Raw genomic sequence first — 22,611 nt, forward strand, 5'->3', positions numbered from 1 at the left:
ATCTCCTTACTTATCCCTTTCCTGACTCACATTGTTTTTTGTGGCTGTGACGTGAATTTCTCCACAGGGATTAATAGTTTTATCTTGTCTTATCATATTTAGATTTGCCCCTGTACATCACAAGAACTTTGTAAATAATAAGCTCCAATTATTTATTATCAAATTGAAACCATTTATTTTCAGAAGCTCGATATTTGACAGTCATCATCTGTTGCAGGACATCAAACAGGAGAAAGTCTTACCGGTTCAATGCAGTCTTTAAACAGAGGGGGTGCAGGAAATGATGCAAAGATTAACGCTCCGACATACAAGTAGGTCAGCCCGACCAGAAGATAGGCCACAGATAGATCCCGAACCTGCAAGTCAAACAAAATATGCATTTGTACTGCACTTGAAAAAAACCCATTACATCTTAATTACAGAGAGAAAATGAGTCCTGTATGCTTTCTATGAAAACTTTCAAGCCAACAATTTTTTTTCAACAAACAACAGTGTTCTAGGAAAGTGCTCAAATCATAATCTAGTATCCAGCTCATTGGAATATGCTGAAAACACCCAGCAGAGGAAGTACTTCCAGTGGAGTTCAACCTGCCGCAGGCAATGGGGCACTTTTACACCATCACTTAGTCCATCCTCTCCTCCTCCATCGCTGTCTGGTTAGCTGATGCCACTGCCAGGGAAAGAGGGGATCTCTGGCAAGAGGTTGTGGTCTAGGTCAGGGCCAAAACACTGTGGCAGTGGAGCTCACCGACATCCCCCTCAATTTAATAGTCGAGATGCTCCGATTAATCTCAATAGTCGGGTTATAGTAATATTGTGATTACGGTGTGTACATGTGTCTGAAATAATGCAAATAGTGAAGGATCCGAGTTAACATGACTAGTGGCAAAGACAGGTTATTGACAGTCGCTATATTATTTTAATTGTTTTAATTTTACTTTTTACTCTAGTTTTTATTATTATTACTTTTTTTACAGATTTAGACTTGCTTTTAAATGCAAATCCCCTGTAAAAACGCACCAATCCTCACTATTACAAATTATTTGTACATGTAAATGCTCCCGGCGGAATAAACTCTGATTCTCTGATTCTATACATTTACCTTCACTGACTAGACATTTTTAGATTTTGAAAAACAACTGCTGTTATTAAAAATAAAAAAAATATTTCTGACATTAAATTAATTTTAAAGTACTTTTCTAACACACACATTTAGTATTAAACTTCTGGTTTACATCATGATTGTTTAAAGGCGTATGTACAAATTGTCCTCGAAAAAAGTTTGAAGTTTACTCTGGTGAGTATGTAACTATACCTTTCTGATCCCGATGCTGAAATTATTGAATTTACAGAGGTTTTGCATTATTTTGTGGAAAACGTGTGCCAAAAATTGCAAATAACAATTTTTGTTGTAGTTTTATTCGTACTACTACCACTTAAATTGGTCCAACTTATTCAAATATTTAGTTTAAAATATGTGGAAATATTGCAGACTGAAGGAGAATGAAAGCAAATGCATATATTGTGGATTTAATTTGGTTCAATTTGCATATTATTATTCCGATTTCACAGTCAAAATCAGATTACATTTCTTCCCCATGTTGATTGTTCTGGTTTGGTCAACCTCACCATGTCTGTATACTTTTATGCACTGATTGCTAATTAAATATTTGCATTTCTGAGCAGGCCTAGAGTAGGGCTGAATGAATAATTAAATAAAATCCGACATCGCAAGAGTAATAGAACGCTATTTTCAAATGGCAAAGGCTGCAATAAAAAATATATATATTTTTTTGTAAATGTAACACAATCGAAAGCAGTGATACTCAACCCGTGGCTCGCAAACCACATACAGCTCTTTCATTTTTAATTATATCATTACCGTACATAAGTAATAACCTGGAGCTGCAACTCCCAACCGCACCACTTAATACATTTGTGGTTGCAATGGTAATAAAAAAAAGATAGTAATAACAATATGGTAATGGTAATAATAATAAATTGCAATTATTAGATACATCATGCTTTTTATTCCTTTAATAAGATATTACTAGTAGCCTTATTTTAAAATGCATAATGGTTTGACTGCGTAAAGGGACATTTCAGAAATTTGGCTCTTGCGAAAATATTTTTGTAAATGTGGCTCCTGAGCTGGGAAAGGTTGAGTACTGTTGCTATAGAATGATTTTTTGCTTTTGTTTAGTGAATAATATAGAAGATAAGGAACTTACTGAATAATTATACTTACTGTTGTCATTACAAAAATATCATAAATCAAATAAAAGAAAAAAATGTATACAGGTTCTCCTCACTTACCGACCGAGTTCTGTTCTCAGGACCAGGTTGCTAAGCGAATTGGTCGATAAGCGAGGACCCGAGTTATTTCACGGTAAGGGGGCGTGGTGATTGCTAACGCTAGTGTAGTGAATACTGACAGACTGTGGGAACAAGACTGAGACTGAGAACAGTGATGAGATGCTTAACACTGAGATGCCACCACGCCGCGCATACACCGCGGTATTGTACGCAGAACACAATACAGACTGAGCTGCTTGTGAGTCCGAACGGTCATTAAACAGGTAGGTTGTTTAGTGAGGAGTACCTGTACTTAATCACAATATTGGTCTTTAAAATTTGATTATTTTCAAAAATCGTTCAGCCCTAGTTTACAGGTGGACCTGTGTTTGTGTATATACAGTAACAGTCAAAAGTTGGTACACACCTACTCATTCAAGGGTTATTTATTTACTTTTACTATTTCTACATTTTACATTCTATCCTGGATTCTTGTAGAATAATAGTGAAGACATCAAAAAAGTGTTAAACAAATCAAAATATATTTTACATTCTTCAAAGAAGAACCCTTTGCCTTGTTGACAGCTTTGTATACGCTTAGTATTCTCTCAACAGGCTTCATGAGGTACTCGCCTGGAATGCTTTTAAATTAACAGGTGTATCTTGTGAAAGTTAATTTGTGAAAATTATTTCATTCTCAATGTGTTTGAGCATTGAGAAGGATACAGTAAATAACCCTATTTGGTAAAAGACCATTATCTTGTCTGTACTTTAGTAGTCCATACTATGGAAAGAACAGCTTAACTAAGACAAATAGAAACGACAGTCCATCATTACTATAATACATGACGGTCAGTCAATCCGTAAAATTTCAAGAACTATAGAAGTTTCTTCAAGTGCAGTCGCAAAAACCATCAAGCGCTATCATGAAACTGGCTCTCATGAGGACCGGCCATAGGAAAGGAAGACCCAAAGTTATCTCTGCTGCAGAAGATAAGGTTATTAAGAGTTACGAGCCTCAGAAATCGCCAATTAAGTGCACCTTCGATTACAGCCCAGATAAATGCTTCACAGAGTTCAAGTGATAGACACAACTCAACATCAACTGTTCACAGTAGACTGCGTGGATCAGGCCTTCATGGTTGAATTGCTGAAAAGAAACCACTGCTGAAGGAGACCAATAAGAACAAGATATTTGCGAGGACAAAGGAACATGAGCAATGGACATTAGACTGCTGGAAATGTGTCTTTGTGAGTCACAGAGGTGAACGGATGTTCTCTGCATGTGTGGTTCCCACCGTGAAGCATGGTGGAGGAGGTGTGATGGTAGTGGGTGTGCTTTGCTGGTGACACTGACGGCAATTTACCTAGAATGCAAGGCACACTTAACTGGAATGGCTACCACAGCATGCTGCAGCGATACACGATCCTGTCTGGTTTGCGCTAGTGCTACCATCATTTGTTTTTTGGACAGGACAATGACCCAAAACACACCTCCAGTCTGTGTAAGGGATATTTGACCAAGAAAGAGAGTGATGGAGTGCTGCATCAGATGACCTTGGCCTCCAAAATCACCCGACCTAATCCCAGTTGAGGCGGTCTGAGATTTGTTCGTCCGCGGAGAAAAGGAAAAGCTGCCAACGAGTGCTCAACATATGTGCGCACTCCTTCAAGACTGTTGGAAAAACATTCCAGGTGACTACCTCATATTGTTTGTATTTACTCTACTTTCAAAACATTTCAGTAGATGGTTATAGCAGCATTTGGAAAAAAAAATCTCTGGATGGCAATGAAGAAACTCGCTCAGACAACAACTGTAAGATAAACTTTGGTACAGTAACACTGACTCAATGCACATACTCACATTGTTCTCCTGATGCTTGTTGTTCTTCATGAGGGTGATGATGCAGTTGTGGATAAAAAAGGCCAGAGTAAGAACTCCTGTCAGCTGAGGGAAGAGTGACCTGAATTCTTCAAAATACAAACATCGGAAGAATCGCATGTTAGTAGGAGATAAGATCCTACAGATCTAAAATCCAACAGATTTGATGGATAGTTTCGCCATTTTCAACCCTGGCCTGATTATGTGTAAATTCCATCATTTTAACTGTTCAATTTTTATTGTTGAGGCAGGGTTGGCTCTAACTATTTTGCCACTTCATGCAAACTGTCAACGCTGACAGATAAAATAAAATAACCTACATCTCAAATAAAAACACACCATTGGCGCACCAATCATGAGCACACCATCACTGCCCCATGCATTGTCGGTTCCATCAACTTCAGGAATATTAGGTCAGTGGGTGCACCAGCTCTATCTGACCTGCTTGCGACCCTCATGGCCCTGGCTCCCGCTGACACCTTGCCAGACGGCCTCGTCCCCCACTATAACACTGCTCTATCCAGTAGCCTGGACTCTCTGGCCCCACTTAAAATCCGGGACTGTATGCTATACCCGCCCCGCCCCCTAGTTCACCACCGACCTCCGCATCATGAAGGCCACCAGTCGCCAGTTGGAGCGGTTCTACAAGCAAACTGGCCTCACCGTCCACTGTCTGGCCTTTGAAGACCATGTTCTGTCCTACAAGGAGTAACTCTCCAGGACCAAGATCAATAACTACTCGACCCTTATAGGCTCTCAGCAAAACCACCCCAGAACACTATTCACCACCATAAACCGTCTGCTCTGCCCCCTTGCTGCCTCCCACACTGCCGATGCCCCTGACCTCTGCACCAAGTTCCTTGACTTTTTCCAGGCTAAAGTGGACACCATTCACCAACAACTCCTGGTTCTGGCCCCCTCTCCTCCAAACGTGTCCTTGACACTGGGTAGTGTGCCCTCAGCTGCCCCCCTCCGCCCCCAATGCTCTCTCTCTTCCTTCTCCCTAGTGGATATTTCACTAGTCTCGAGGTTGGTGACCAAAGTCAAAGCCTCCACCTGCTCCCTGGACCCTATGCCAACGGCGTTGGTGAAAGCCTGCCTTCCTACCCTCTACCCCTCCATCACAGAAATAATCAACTTCTCCCTAGCATCTGGTACAGTTCCCCCCAGTCTCAAAATCGCCTCCATCACTCCCATCCTGAAGTTGTCTGGTCTGGACCCTGACTATCTTTACAACTACTGGACGATCTCCAACCTTCCATTCCTCAGTAAGGTCCTGGAAAGAGCAGTGACCGCCCAGCTCCATCAACATTTGTCCAACCATGAGCTCTACGAACCCCTGCAGTCAGCCTACAGAGCACACCACAGCAAAGAGACCACCCTAATCAAGGTGACCTCTAATCACCAATGACCTCCTCCTCGCTGCAGACTCCGATAACATCAGTATCCTCATACTCGTGGACCTTTCCACTGCTTTTGACACCGTTTCCCACACAATCCTCCTCAAACACCTATCAGACCTCCTTGGCATCACTGGTACAGCTCTCTCAGATGGAGCAGGGGGACACAAGACGCTTGTGGGAGGGGCTGTGGACGATAACAAACTACAAGAGCAGCTTCTCCCCAGCCACGAGTGTGGACGCCTCCCTAGCCAACGAACTGAACTCCTTTTATGTGCGGTTTGAGTGTGGCAACAGCACCGCTAGCTCGCCGGCTAATTGGAGTTACACCGCTAGGGATTAGCACGCACTCTCAGTGTCAGAGCATGACGTCAGGAAGGCTCTGATGCGGGTGAACACCAGGAAAGCTGAGGGCCCAGATGGCATATCTGGGCGAGTACTGAAGACCTGTGCTAACCAGCTAGCTCTGGTGTTCACTACAATATTCAACATCTCCCTGGCTGAATCAGTGGTCCCGTCCTGCTTTAAGAGTTCCACCGTCATTCCTGTCCCGAAGATCGCCTCTCCAACCTGCCTGAATGACTACCGTCCGGTGGCCCTCACCTCGGTGGTCATGAAGTGTTTCGAGAGGCTGATTAAGGATTATATCCGCGCCTCCCTCCCCCGCACCTTGGACCTGCTGCAGTTCGCGTACCGGCAGAACAGATCCACGGATGACGTGGTCTCCCAGGTACTGCACACCACGCTCACGCACCTGGATGGCTGGAAGGGGGCCTATGTGAGAATGCTGTTCATGGATTACAGTTCAGCGTTCAACACCATAGTCCCCACCAGACTGGCTGTCAAGCTGAAGGGGCTTGGACTGAATACTCCGCTGTGTGCCTGGATCCTGGACTTCCTCACAGCCCGGCCCCAGGTAGTTAGGGTGGGCACCCTCACCCTGAATACAGGATCCCCTTAGGGCTGTGTCCTCAGCCCCCTACTGTACTCCCTGTACACACGACTGTGTGGCCAGGTCCAGCTCCAACACCATCATCAAGTTTGCTGACGACACCGTTGTCATGTGCCTGATCACCGACTGCGATGAGAAGGCCTACCGCGAGGAGGTGGCTGACCTGTCACTCTGGCTCCAGGAAAACAGCCTACACCTGAATGTCAGCAAAACTAAGGAGCTGATTGTGGACTTCAGGCGAGGATTACAATCGAGGACGCACACGCCCTTGGTGATTAATGGGACTTCTGTTGACAGGGTGAGTAGCTTCAAGTACCTAGGAGTCCACATCACAGAGGATTTAACATGGACTTTACAAACAGACACTCTGGTGAGAAAGGCGAGGCAGCGTCTTTACCACCTCAGTCAGCTGAGAAAATTCCGGGTCTCAGTGAGGATCCTCAAGTCCTTCTACTGTGGAGCGGTGGAGAGCATCCTGACAGGCAACATCACTGCCTGGTTTGAGAACTGTACTGCTCAGAACAGGCGGGCCCTGCAGAGGGTGGTGCGTTCAGCTAAATGTACCACTGGAACTACCCTCCCCTCCCTGCAGGAGTTATACACCAGGAGGTGTAGTAGCAGAGCCCGCAGGATCATGAAGGATCCTCAACACCCCAATAACGGACTGTTCCAGCTTCTGCCGTCAGGCAAGCGCCTCCGCAGTCACACAGCGAGAACAGAGAGACTGAAAGAGTTTTTTCCCGCAAGCCATAAGAACTGTCAATGCTGGCCTCACCAGGGGTTCTCACTGAGCCACACACATAGGCTCCACTACCTTCTGTACTGTATGTAGCATACTGTACCGCATACTGTGTCACTGTTCTGGGTTGTTCGGTGTTACCGTATTGCTGCGCCGTACTGTTGTAGACTGTGCTGTATTATCCCACAAACACTACCCCACTTTATTCACATGCCACTCTAATGCACATATCTGTATTAACATAATTGCCTTTCCCATATACATAAGTCTATCCCATATACGTAAGCCTATTCCCTTTATCTATTCCATTTTATTTAATTTTATTTTATTCTATATATTTTTATTTTATTATATAAGTATTCGACTGACTGTATTACGTTTTAGGAATCAGTTAGTTGGTCTAGTAGAAAGACATTTTCTTAGGTAGCTACTGTGCTCTGTCTAGGACATATTGTGTGTAATCACTGGGTGCGTTGCATTACATTTCACTGCATATATGTATGAAAGTATGTATATGTATGTGACGAATAAACCTCTTGAATATTGAATCTTGGTTTCAATCATATCTATCAAACAGAACTCAGTTTGTCAAAATCAACAGCTCCTCCTCCCCACATGCCCCAGTCATCCATGGCGTCCCTCAAGGCTCTGTGCTCAACACTTCACCATCTACCTGCTCCCCCTCGGCCAGATCATTCATCACCATGGTCTCGACTTCCACTGCTACGCTGATGATACACAGCTTTATCTCAGCACCTCACCATCCACTTTGCTCCCCCCACAGTCTCTAGTCAACTGCCTTCATGCCATAAAAACCTGGATGACAACAAACCTACTCCAACTCAACAGCAAAACGTCAGAGCTCATGGTTGTGGCCCCAAAGCCGCTGCTCCGGAAGGTTGGAGATCTCCTCCTCCTCGCCGATGGCTGTTCCATCAAAACATCTCCCGAGGTCTGCAACCTGGGTGTTGTCCTGGCCTCTACTCTCTCCTTTCAGTCACACATCAGATCCATCACCAAGTCTGCCTTCTATCACCTCAAAAATATCTCCCGTCTACGTCCCTCACTCTCAGATTTCGTGGCTAAAATCCTCATCCACGCTTTCATCACCTCCCGGTTGGACTACTGTAACGTAGTCCTGTCCAGGGTTTCCAACAAAGCCCTGGACAGGCTCCAGTATGTGCAAAACTCAGCTGCCAGGGTTCTCACCCACACCAAGGCCTGGCAGCACATCACCCCCACCCTCATCCACCTCCACTGGCACCCGGTCAAGTTCCGCATCTCCTACAAACTCCTCCTCCTTACAAACAAATCCCTTCACGCACTCGCCCCCCAATACCTGTCCGGCCTCCTCTACCAGCACACTCCATCCTGGAACTTGTGGTCCTCAAACATGGGTCAGCTGTCCATCCCCCATACCAGATTACGAACTTTCAAGGACAGAACTTTCACCGTGGCAGCACCCACCCTCTGGAACTCTCTCCCTCCCATAATCCGTAATGCCCCAACCCTGGACCCTTTGAAAACAACCCTTAAGACCCACCTTTTCACCATGGCCTTTCCCTATTAGTTAGTTAGTTTAGATATTCCTTTGATTTGTTTTTGTTCCTCTCTCCTTTAATCGGTCTCCCCCTTGCCCCTCTCCTGTAAAGCGACCTTGGGTTCTTTGAAAGACGGTATACAAATTTAAGTTATTATTATTATTACCGTTGGAGAGGGAGACAGGTGTGCAAATTGCATCCAGATCACTCCCTCTCCGCACAGCCCCTTGGGGTGGTGCCCTAGGCGGCCGCCCATCTTGCCTATAGGAAGAGCCGGCCCTGTGTTAAGGCTCAAACATTTGCCCCATTGGACTGCATTCAACACAGTTTGAAATATATAATATAGCTAATCTTGGAGCCCCATGGCTCACATCTCAGATGTGAGCCTTCTGCGAAATCCCAATATTTTCAAGTGTGTTTGTTTTCATCAGCACAATATGTTGCATTATGACATGTGATTACATGGGAGACTGACGATCATCAATAACAAAGAAGAGTGCAATAGGAAACCTGAGGGAGGAGGAGTTGCCTTTACTAAAAATAAACTTAGGTTGTAGGTTGATCACATGCTGTAGCCTTTATCTTGCTACAGAGCAAATCGGCTAGTTTCTCTCCAGCAACAGCTCTCCATCATCAACATGTGCAACATTCACTTCGCTCATGTCTCTTTGAGGTGGTGCACCCCTCCTCCTCCAAAAACTCTTCTTCCCTCCGCGATGGAGATTCACATGACTACTTGGCAGCAATAGCTGTTGTGGCCAGATCTTGCTACTGAAGCTCTTGAAAAGTTAAACTACAATGATTTAAACTCGAGTACAACTATTAGGGGGGCTTTTGTTTTGTCTGTCTGTCTGTCATCAGTCTTTGTTTCAAACAGTGCAGTCTATTTTGTACAACTGGTTGGGTTTGTGTTTCTATCTGTTGTAAACTGTCTTTTTTTTATTTTGATTGCATTAATATGTACTGGCCAATGTGACACGGTGCAGTGTAGCTAATTAATCAGATATACAGAACATTAATTTAATGTTTTGATGTCATAACCCTGCCATCCTGATGTTTCTATTTATGTTGCTTACATTAATGTACTTGAACCCATCTCTGTAGGAAATGTTAGCGCCAATGCAGCCAACAAAGCTGCCGTACCTGATATTGCTCTTATAACTAATAACTTAACTTAACCGTCTAATAACGGTTAAGCTCTTGCACAGATTAGGACACAGAATTCCTCACAAACGTTGCCTTTCCACACAGGCATCCCACACTGAAATATTGTTGTGGTAGGCCAAAGTTTGTAGTGGCAACGCCATTTGATACTTTATGATCCCCCACTAGTCATTTCATTGCTTTTCTTGTTTGACACATGGTAAGTACCATTTGTCAAAAAGGAGGGATAGTTAAAGAATTAAGTAAACATTATGATTTTTGCCCAAAACAATGCAGGAAGAGGCGTTTCTAATGCCAGTTTTTGCATTCTATTCCAAGTACTCCTTTCAAACACCTCATGATGGACTATTCAAGCTGACACCTTGTCATGGTAAAAATATTGTTATGTAATAATTAACGTTTAATTAATGTTTTCTTTATGGAATCCCAGTGAAGGTAAGCGCGATTGAGTGCCTGCCATGAGTAATGATGGGAATGCAAGGACGATCACATGGTGTGAACGGACTGTCTCTGCATGAAGTACTGACCAGGAGACCAATGTGATTAGGTCTGTTTTCTTTAGACAAAAGCCACACATGAATTACCTCACATTAACCAGTGTTCAGTTAGTATTTATTACTTTTAGATTTTATTAATTACTTATTTTTAACATAATTAATGTATTGTGTAGATGTGATTATGTTCAGGCAACATTCTAGAAATGCATTCTAGCAAAATTTGAAAACCCTGCATGACTTACACACTCTTGGTCATTTTGTAATCAATATTCTATGAACATTATCCCCTACATATTAGACATTGTGATAATATTAATATGTTGTTACACTAGGGTGCATGCATTTACTGACACTGTAGTCTGCTATTCAACACAACTGTTTGGGAATTACAGAATTATTCCATGTACCCCACTTTTACAATCGTGGACCTAGACCAAACAATGCTGTCATAATGTGTGTCTCTCACCTATGTGTTTAAGTCTGTGTGCCCAGGTAAAAGCAACCCTACCCATCCCACTTGAAGGACGACTACACAATCTCCGATGAGGTGACTGGGTGGTGACAACTTCCGGAAGAAAAGCTGGAACTCTGCCAGATTCCTGGGACCATTCCAGATCATCCTCACCACCAGAGCAGCAGTTAAGATGGCAGAACAACCAACGTGGGTACACGTATTTCAGTGCAAGAATGCAACGAAAAAATTACAATGAGGGAGAATCATCGGACGTGAACTGAGATCACAATCCCAACGGAGTTAAGTGCCGACCTTTACCTGAAAACTTGAAAAGGATGATACCTCATCAACAGGAAAAGATTGGTAACATCTGTGTGATAATCTTCCTCATCACCATTGCCACCGTAGTGCTGATCACCCAACAATGGAACATAGTTCCATAGTGAGACTTAACTCTCGACTCTCACCAGATCCAGAAGAAGAGCCCAAGTGATATATGAATGTTCTATCACTAAGGTGGTCCACGGTTAAATGTTGACTCCACTGGACATTAATTCCAACAAAACATGTGGTGGAGGTTTTTAGATGATTCAGTTAAAGAAGAGTAGGGTGCATTCACGTTATGTATGTTCTAAAATGCCTCACTCAGTACAAGCACCATTCCTTCTCTCACCTATATCAGTGTCATGGGAAGAATCAAGATGCTTGGCATGGGCTACAAGTTTTCCAACCTTTCCAACAAATATATAAACCTATTGATAAGATAAGATACATTCTGTTGAAATGAAGCAAAGCGGTAAACAGTGAATAGTATTTCACGATAATCCTTCTGGAGGACAATTGAACTGTGCGAATGTATGTAAAAGTTACCCTGGAGTTCCAGTAGGATTAACGACTGCATGTAACTAAACTCAGATCATCTATATAATGGGACAAGAAACAATTCCAGACATCTATTGGCTATGTGGACACATGGCGTACGCAAGTCTGCCCAAGAACTGGGCTGGCAATTGCACACCAATTATGTTAGATATGATATAGAATCAGGCAATTTATGAAAGACCAAGCTGACACATGGGACCCATTTGCTTGGCTAAGAGATGTACTGGGACCATGGATTTCTACACTCATAAAAATATTGATATCTGGAGTGGTAATGTGTTTTATGCTATGCTGCTGTCTAGCATGTGTCTATCATGTGTGTGAGCGTCTTCGCAAGATGATTACGAATATGATGGAATGACAGTTTGTCTTAATACCACTAAATTATTGGAAGCCACCTTATGATGATTATGTTCAGACGTTGAGATGTGATGTTTGTCTAATTATGATTATTGATTGTTAGTCATTATGATTACACAATGGATTTTTGTTGTTGTCATTATGTGATAACCACTGCTTAATCTACAGAGCATTGTGCATTTGTAGAATCTCTCCATGTACATTTATTCCATAATCTGATTCATGATTTTTTATTTTGTTTTCTAGTTAGAATTGTAGAATGGCTTGACACAGGATTTTCCCCTCACTGCAACTCCATAGTGTGCTGCCATAGTACAGTGTAGATAAACCCTTATTCATCTTTTACTCTTCTCTAGTTAAATGTGGGAAGAGAGTTTTGGCCAATTTGAGGTGGTGATGTCCTGCGACTTCTGTCTAGGTTGTTTTTTTAATTTTTTTTATTTTTGGTTATGGTTATTTGTTTTTTTATTAGATGTGTGTTTCCCAGTTGATTTCAACGAGATACAATTCTCAAGACATCTCTGCAGGAATTATTGAATTGTATTTCTCAATTATATGAAAATCTTAGGATAATTGCATTTTCCTCGAGGTATTGTTCCATTCACAACAACAGGAGAGAGTGTGAGAAAATGCAGAGGATTAATACTTTGTTTCATGTGTCTTATAAGACATATGTGACCCACCACGGAATTTAGGTACATTTGGTGGGGGTTTTTTCGCATCATTTGAAAGTGAAGAATCAGAGCTTCAAAACAAGGTGTCACTTGTGCAAATCAAGCAAATATTTTTCAAAGCTTTTACTTGTTAATGACAAGGGTGTGGCAAATTGTGATTCTGAGATCATCACCTTCAAAGTTTTCCCTCATACTTGGCTTTATTCAGCCAGCTCCCAGAATGCAAATGGTTGGAAGAACCAATACAGCCTATCTACTTGTCACATGGCTACTTGACACCCTGCTGAATGGGGCAATCTCTGCATTGTTCTTGTGTTTTGAACAGCGTCATTGACACACAATATATTTTGTTTATAAAAAGGCTTTTATTTAACAGTAAGTATATACATGTTTTATAAAAATTGAATTATTTAGGAGTTTAAAGTGCAGACAACACAACAAAATGTAGAGTCTATCAATAATATGAGTCTCTGTATATCAGCCTCAGTTTGTCATTAAATATATAAATGTGCGTATGTCAAATATCTTCAAAGTTGTTGGCGTTATGTGGGCTAACCCCAACCCTACCCCAGCTACACTCTGAGAGCCTGTTTGGAGCCTCTTTTCATTTTCTTTTCGCCCCTGACTGCATTTGCAGGTAAACTTGAGAATCTTGTCCATTGCTACTTGTTCATAATCTGCATCACCAATCTCCACGGACTTCATCATCAGTTCTTCTGTTGTAACAACGGCCTATGGTCGGTCTCCTCCGGCTGTTCTTGAAAATATTCCGTTTCATCGCCACAGGTTGAAATGCACCGTTTGAAATGTTCTCCAAGTCCGGGATGACGCCGGTATCAGATTCAGCACCACTGTCGGAGAACTGACTATCATCGCGGAAAATGAAGTCCAGTACGCGCTGTTAACACTGACTTGGATCTATCGCACTGTCAGGTTAAGGTCCGCGATATGATTTAGAGCTTCCGCCACCCGCTTCTAGTAATCCATAAAAACACGGAGATGAAAGTTTTCACAGACAAGTGAAACCGAAGGAACCTCCTCCTGATAACAGAAGTGACGTCAGCATGACTTCTTCGGTGGTATACGTTGAGATATGCCCCCTCCACGATGATGTCTCTGTGTGTGTGTAAAAGTAGTGCGATGTAAAGGTTGAACTCAATCAAAACGGTTTCACATTGTGACTTACATCACATGGAATATGGAGGAATGATCTTCACCTGGACGGCCGCTATAAAGGAAACGTTCGATCGGCGTTGTTCAGCGCTATTTAGTGTCTAGGTAAGTGAACTGAGTTTCCCCATGTAATCTAACGGGAATATTTAACTCCACGGTTTAACATTTTTCTACAATTTAAAAATCAAACTCGGTTTTGAAAATACGTTGAAAGATTAAAAAAAAAAAAACACAAAGGAACACGAATCTGGAAAAAACAAATTTTCTTTTTTTCAACTTATTTGGCTTCTCCTGGTGATTTAAGAAATGCGCGACATTGCAGGTTTGCTGTGGAGCTTCACATATAGCCTTTTTTGTACCTTACGTAGTTTTAAAACACATTGTCTTGGGTTTTTAAGGACTCACTCAGCGCTCAAATTGAAGAGACACTTTAAGATAATGCTATAATGCCATAATGCCTGTACTGTAAAGACCAGATCACGGATCTAAGGATAACCCGAAGGGGGCTTGACAGAGTATTGTGGTTTGTTTACAGCACAATAAAATTGTAACTTTGACCGGAGTTTGATTGTTAAATCACTGTATGAGGGAAATACCAGGTGATATGTGATTGGGGGGCATAGTCTTGTGAATGACATCAAAACAACAGCACACAACCCCGCACAGTATAAAGCGTTTTCGGCAGAAGCAAGGGCAGAATGGACAGCATCACTGTTTTAAAGTGCATCTATCTTTGCTTTATTCTGCAGAATAAATATCTTTAATACTGTCAGTTTTGGCCCTGATCGCGAAACAGGTTTACCCCACTGACCACGCAGTAAGAATTCTCTGACAGTATAAAACAGGCATATACTTCTAAAACTCCTAACTATTCATGTTAAATAGATTTTTGTATATAAACCAAATGATATTAATTCAAAAGGTAATAATATTTTTAAGATTTTGAGGTTTTTGCACATAAAACTTGATACCTCCCACATACCACTAGAGTGACCTTACCACTACAGTACGCATACCATAGTTTGACAAAGACTGACGCAGACAACATCGACATTGGACAGGGTACCTGGGACGTAGAACTGTGTCAAGTCAAACCAGTGGAACTCCATGTGGAAGCCCAGCCGAACAGCCTTAAGTGTGACCAGAATCACCAGGTAGATAACTGATAGAGTACCTAAAATAATAGGGTGAGGATGAAATACAGTTAAATTACATAATTGCATAATCTTTATGTCCAGTACAGGTCAATATTTTGTTATATAGGATGCATTTAAGTTTGAAAACGCTATATTATTAAAGTCCAATAGGGCAAATGCATAATACACATTATCAAAAAGGAGATTTAACATGTTCATGAGACTTAAACATTTGCCTTGTTGGACTGCATTCACACACAGTGAGAAGCTGCATCAGAGAAGTAATTTTGTCAATAGTTAAGAGTTTCGGCAAGGTTGTACTATGAAGAAGCAATTACAAATTATGGGAATCAACATTAATCCTAAGTCCCACAATAACAAATAGACTTATAAATCATATTTTTGTGAACATTGAACAAAACTCTTTTCCCCCCTCATCCAATATCTTACCCAAGAATGTGAACCTGGCAAAAAAGGAGGCTGACCGAAAGTTGAGCAGCGGCAGCAGCAGGATGATGAGGTAAAAGGGAATTGTATTGGTCTTGCTCCACCAATGGTCAAAGAGGGTCACCTCCGAGTTGTTCTTGGAACTGGTATCCAAATATAGAAAGTTGCTGCTGCAGTTGTTTCCAGGTTGAGTTGGCAGGTATGGGCAAATCACTGGTGGTGAACAGAGTGAAACAAAACCAAGTATGTTACTGCAGCATTAAACCTGGAAATGTATTCATCCCAAAAGATTTTTCACCCTGTCACATGGGAAATATAGCAAAAATATCACAGCTCATCATCTCAAAAATAATAATTGAACCAAGCAATAATGGTTTCTCTCCCTCACAGCCCAGTTATCAGATCTCTTAAAGCAATGACGTTTTGAAGTTTGTATGCAAGTCCATATGCTGATGACATTCTCTTAAACTAACATCTTTTGTGATAAATTTGTGGAGATCAATGTTCTTATTTTTTCGCAAAAATCCACAAAAATTTTGACTGCTGAATAAACACAGACTAAAACATGAGGGAGATCCAAACATCCCACACAAATGTATCAAAAGATGACTATGTAGGCGATCAATTATCTATAAAGTGACTCTTTTTCTCGTAGTTGGCTTTCTTTGTTTAAGGGAAAGCCTACACTGAAAAGCCCACAGTAAGTGGCATTACACTGACTTATATTCAGGGTCAGTTAGTTTAAAGTAGATTCAGTACAGTTAAATGTTCTACTAAATGTCGCTTTAAATCTTAGTTTTGAAGCAATATGAACAGTTTTATTTCAGATATATACAAGACTGGATGGATTTCCTACCTATTTCTGTGCCATTTGTTTCAAACAATGGAGTGGATACGTTGATATTGTGAGCATAATCTGTGGAAATAAGATTACAAATAATAAAAGACTGATCTACAAGATCGCAATAAACGATAAATTCCCTTTTGAAATTGTAATGCAAATCTATATTTTGGCCGATAGAGTCTGCAATGATAATGACTGACTGTAGATGAATTTGCCGGTGTTGTAGAGGAAGTTGGACATGAGGACCCAGTAGACAACCATGGCTCCCATCAGTGACACCATGGAGAACACCAAGCTGGATAACTGGCCAAACTTGCCGAAGTAATACTTGCACACATCAGGGAATTCCCAATCAGATGTGTCCATGTACGCTGGATAAAAACACAGAGTAGCAAGAGCCATGAGGCCGTCAGTCCCCAGAGCTCATTTGAGAAACTTGAGCACAAAAATCACACTTTGTTATACAAAGCAAAGATCGTATGCAAATCATCATCACTGCCAGCCAATTGCACTTCCGTTGAGCCATTATAACCAGCCCCCTCCAACTGAAGTGAAAGTGGTTTAGCAAGATTATGTGAGGCAGGAGAACTGCTAGGGAACAGTGTATACCCTTTTAACACGTGACTGACAATGGCACTACAAACTGAACAGAAGCAACATCCCAGTCATGCACAATTAATGTATGTGGGTAAAGTATGTGTCCCATGTCCAGACAGATATCTTTAAAACACTAAAATGTCCCGGTTTCCAAGATTCATGACCAAATTGTCCTGGTTTTCAGCACAATTAAAAAAAAAATAATAATAATAAACTTGTTTTCAGCGTTCACATATATTATACTGTATATGTAATAGAGGAGATAAGAATGTGCACGAAGATCCCATGGGAGACACGGCCACTTGCTATGAATTGTGTGCTTTCAGGGGCGTGCGTGTGTGTGTATATAGGGATGGCATGTTTCTTATAGGAGACTCCGCTGCGCAGCCCCCTGCCTCTCCGTTACGATATTTTTTGAACGAATCAAAAAAAAAGATAAACGGGAGGAAGGGTGTTCATCAGCCCCCCCCCCACAAACAGAGTGCCGAACGTGCGGTACAGTTAAGGGTCCCAGTTTGGGGTTTTGAAAATGTGGTCACCCTTATTCAAGACTAGATCGATCATTGGACACCATGTCAGAGTTTTCATGCGCAGCTGTGAGCATTGAGGGTAATTCTATTAATAAGGGCTCACTCTTTGAGGCGCAGCAATGTCCTCTATGCTACTGTCACAGTACTACACTGTTACAGTAATGTCGGGGTACATTACCGCAACAATGTAGTATTTCAAATTTTTGAAAGAAATATTCATTTTAAACATGACAATAGAAAGAGTAGTGAGGGAATTTAGTTATGGGAGTATACATGTGTGTTTTGTGTGTGTTCCGTCATTTTACACTAAGATAACCTAAAGTGCATTCATTACCGTAACAGGCATCTTTACAGTAATTGTCCAGACACGTTACGGTTATACATTTTTTGATAAGATAAGCACAGAAAAAAAACACAAAATTATATAATAGTTAAAAACAACTAAGTGGCCCATTTAATTGTGAGGTATGTTGCATATTCTGTTTGAAGAACAGTATCCGCTACTGTTCTTCAAACAGAATATGCAACATTCCTCACAATTAACAGTAGCGGAGGACAGTAGGAATTAAAAATGGACTTGAGGTGATGATTACTGAATTATCAATTTATTTCTATTTATTTTCATACAGTATTTGTCAGAGGAACTCCCATTGAAAATAATCAGTGCAATAGACTTACGAATTGACTTGGGAGATTTGAGGACTCTATAACAGCAGTACAGCATTAGGAGGCCCATGGCGCTCAGAATGACAATCCCAAGAGTGAAGCCAGCCTGAATGAGAAAACGAAAACACATAGTGAGTAAAAAAAAAAAAAAAAAAAAGTCTATAGATTTTCGAACATCTCGCAAAATATTACACGTACCGCTCGCACCTTCTTATGGATAACTTACATTCAATCAAATAGATGTGAAGTCTGTGAATGGGCAATTAAAGAAATAATTACCTGTTTTATACCCCAAGGTATACTTAGTATGGATGTACCCATCATGGTATTCCATATGGCAAATCTGAAAAAACAATATAAAATGTAAGGTATAGTAGATTGAATGATGGTCATTGAGGTTTACATTTACACACTGTCAACCCTCACAGTTCTTACATTGTGACAATACTTGGGTTTTTAGGGGAACCGTCTCCCCCTGTCACCTTGAATGCTGTCCCCAACGGACTGTAGATGTAGATCTCCTCTGGTCGTGGGATAACATGGTCAGGGGGACTCTGAAAGTTTTCCAAAAGGGTTATTTAATACCTTTTTTTAAAGGCTTATATGTCTGCCTACTGCATTCACGCTTAGTGCGAAGCTGCAGCAGAGCTGCCTTTGCATGTGCCAAGAGGGCACATGCAAAGGTCACAACTAATTATTAAAATATTGGTGCAGTTTTATTTAGTGTATTTACTACTTCTGTTTAGTATGTTGTACAGTCTTGCTAGTCCTTTGTAATGCGTCCATTAATAATGCATCCAAATCAAAATAAGAAAATGAAAAAACTCACAATAGTTGTGAAGAAACAGAGGGCAAATAAAGATTGTATCTCTATATTGTTTTTAATCAATTGCAAGGGATCATTGAATATCTAAAAATATTCTCAATTTCAGGAAAGAAAAAGCTGGGATAAATAAACTTATTATTCCTAGAAAAAAATCATAATCAACAAATCCATAAATGTATTTTTGGGAATTCTCCTTCTGTTGCAGGCTTCTTGGCCTTTGCAATACTCAACGCTACAGAACATGCATTCACTGCAAAGTGAAATTGTCATCTGGTTGATAGACATCTTTGAATTTGGGGAGAAGCCGTTTATGGTATAGCTGTCAACCCTCTCTTTACTGCATTTTTTCACAAGCTTACGTACACGTCTTACATATAGTTATTTCAAATAATGGAGCATGTCAATTAACAGATTATGGTAGTTGTTTACAACAGAAAAGGTCACATGGTGCTATTAATGTGACCCTTGTGATTGAATCTTATGCACAAGTGCTTTGCAGCCTGGAACATAGTTGGACACAGCCAGTCTGCTATATGTCTATCAGTTAGACGTGTGCAATACTTTGATTTAATTGTTTTCACCTGTGAGAATGCCATGTCAGAAATATATGGATCCAAAATAGGCTTTGATCTTCTGAGCAGAAGATAAAAGGAGAGGATATTTTTGTCAGATCTGTTAAAAATCCCAAAAGCCACGTATAATCAGACAGCTCCTCGCACTCTTCATGCCTTGACTGAAGGAATTATTTAATTTCAGGTGGTGGGGCTTGGGTTCCCCGCTGGCTCACAATGCCCCTCTCTGGTTGTGTGATCTGTGCCTGCCTGTGTTTAGAGCACTGATGGCGAGCATGGTTCAGATTGCGTGGGCTTGGTGATCACATGTTTGGGGGTTCAAGCCAGTGATGTAAAACCGAAGCGACAAGTAAATTCAAAACAACAAGCAGTTCTGATAGGCATGTGTATTTAATATATGAACACTTTGCACCACAGTAGCCACAGCACTGTGGAATATGGCGACCAATGCAGAACACCATTGTGTGACTGACTTGTTTGCCGTTCTTGTCATTTTTGCCATTGGGAACTCTCAAATAAAGATTTGAGCAAATCTGAAATGAGATCCAGACAATTAAATCTGAACATGGTAATATCACCTATAAAAAGACAATTCCTCATGCAACGGACAACAGTGAATTATTTTGAATTCAATGACAAATCAGGTAAATTTGTTGCTAATCAATCGAAACACGATAGAGGAGAAACACTTATCACAGCCATCAAAGATCTATAGGGCAGGATAACACACCCCACAAGACATCAATTAAATATTCAATAATAAGCTACATCATTCAGATAAAGATTCAAGCGTTAACTCATCCCTCCAGATATTGACCTCCCTAAACTATCCACAGAGCAGGATACCACATTAGATCAACCCATAACTGTAGGATAACTCAGGAAAGCTCTGTTTTCTATGCCTAACAATAAATCAGGCCCTGATCAGATGGCTACCCAGTGGAATTCTATAAAAACGTCTGGCCACTCATATCCCCACTATTCATCAGAATGGTTAAGGAGATTAAGTCAGCCTCCACCATGCCTCCACACATGAATACTGCTCTCCTTTCGGTTTTGCTAAGGCACTCAACCCTAACCTCAAATTATCGATTCAAGATTCAAGATTCAAGAGGTTTATTTGTCACATACACATACATACTTTCATACATATATGCAGTGAAATGTAATGCAACGCACCCGGTGATTACACATAATATGTCCTTGTAAAATTTCTTTCTACTAGACCAACTAACTGATTCCTAAAACTTAATACAGTAAGTCGAATACTTATAGAATAAAATAAAAATATATAGAATAAAATAAAATTAAATAAAATGGAATAGATAAAGGGAATAGGCTTACGTATATAGGATAGACTTATGTATATGGGAGAGGCACTTATGTTAATACAGATATGTGCATTAAAGTGGCATGTGAATAAAGTGAGGTAGTGTTTGTGGGATAATACAGCACAGTATACACCAGTACGGCGCAGCAATACGGTAACACCGAACAACCCAGAACAGTGACACAGTATGCGGTACAGTATGCTACATACAGTACAGAAGGTAGTGGAGCCTATGTGTGTGGCTCAGTGAGGACCCCTGGTGAGGTCAGCATTGACAGTTCTTATGGCTTGTGGGAAAAAACTCTGTTTCAGTCACTCTGTTCTCGCTGTGTGACTGTGGAGGCGCTTGCCTGACGATAGCAGCTGGAACAGTCCGTTATTGGGGTGTTGAGGATCCTTCATGATCCTGCGAGCTCTGCTACTAGACCTCCTGGTGTATAAGTCCTGCAGGGAGGGGAGGGTAGTTCCAGTGGTATGTTCAGCTGAACGCACCACCCTCTGCAGGGCCCGCCTGTCCTGAGCAGTACAGTTCCCAAACCAGGCAGTGATGTTGCCTGTCAGGATGCTCTCCACCGCTCCACAGTAGAAAGACTTGAGGATCCCCGGAATTTTCTCAGCTGCCTGAGGTGGTAAAGACGCTGCCTCGCCTTTCTCACCAGAGTGTATTATAGACCCATAAGCCTAAATAATTGTGATTTAAAGATCATGAGTAAAACACTCAACAACAGAATTGAAAAAAGAGTTCCATGTATAATGCTCAAGGACAAATCAGCACACTACCAGGAGGAACGTCCCCGATCGAACACATAGCAATGGATTGAATCGGCGAGGATTTACCATTTTTACTCTGCTGACCCATGCAAGGTACGTGACGAGCTCGTGCTCAGGGATTGAACCAATATTCTTCTGATTACTAGATGACCTGCACTACCTCCACCACTGCCCCCATTTTGCAAACCATCTTCAATTTATAATTAAATGGTTACAACTAGAGCTACAATTGGGCCATGGATCGCAAGAAATTGAACAAACAGAATGTCAGGATTTATCAATATCTGATCTCCCATTCCTTACTTAATCTATAAAGTAACATAATTGCTTTACAAACCCATTTATCGCAACAGTCTGGTGGAAATTCAACAAACTTAGTGGTTACATCTCCAAACAAATTCACTCCAATTTGGCCCAACCTGGATTTTCTGGTCAAAAACAAAACAATAATGTTCAGTTAATGGAAACAACAAGGAATTACTCATCTGGAACCCATTTTCGTAGAAAGCTCACTTATATCTTTCTCAACCCTAATCCAAAGGTATAATATTGATGGTCACAGTTTTCTGTGATTCCTTCAACTGCAGCACTCTCTAAAAGTAAAAATCAAATCCTCACATCCTACAACCACCTCTGAGGATTGAACATTTTATTCATATAGATAATTAAAAAAAACCTTATAATATACAAACTTTTATTAAAAAAAGATGACACTTTGTCTTCACCAACACGGGAATGGGAGAGAGACCTTGCTGTTTTCCACTGATATCAATTTCTGTAAGCTTATTTGCAATAACACCTCTTCTATAGCCCGCAATTCTAAAATGAAACTCATCCGGTATAAGATTTTGCACAGAGCACATATCACCCAACACAAAA

At 41.2% G+C, this 22,611-nt stretch overlaps 1 protein-coding gene across 3 annotated transcripts in view; it reads right to left on the bottom strand.

Moving 5' to 3' along the window:
• Positions 1-22,611, bottom strand: part of slc38a9 (solute carrier family 38 member 9) — a 95,123-nt gene that overhangs the window by 10,302 nt on the left and 62,210 nt on the right. For all 3 annotated transcript variants that reach the window (XM_080017324.1, XM_080017325.1, XM_080017326.1), the window contains exons 4-12: positions 18,669-18,787; positions 18,513-18,576; positions 18,246-18,339; positions 16,641-16,811; positions 16,453-16,512; positions 15,600-15,809; positions 15,080-15,187; positions 4,160-4,266; positions 243-356 (exon numbers count right to left, since the gene is read on the bottom strand). In XM_080017324.1, coding sequence (XP_079873450.1) covers positions 243-356; positions 4,160-4,266; positions 15,080-15,187; positions 15,600-15,809; positions 16,453-16,512; positions 16,641-16,811; positions 18,246-18,339; positions 18,513-18,576; positions 18,669-18,787 — 1,047 coding nt within the window. The remainder of the gene's footprint in view (positions 1-242; positions 357-4,159; positions 4,267-15,079; positions 15,188-15,599; positions 15,810-16,452; positions 16,513-16,640; positions 16,812-18,245; positions 18,340-18,512; positions 18,577-18,668; positions 18,788-22,611) is intronic.

Source organism: Zeus faber (assembly GCF_960531495.2).
Source record: "Zeus faber genome assembly, chromosome: 17".
Taxonomy (NCBI): domain Eukaryota; kingdom Metazoa; phylum Chordata; class Actinopteri; order Zeiformes; family Zeidae; genus Zeus; species Zeus faber.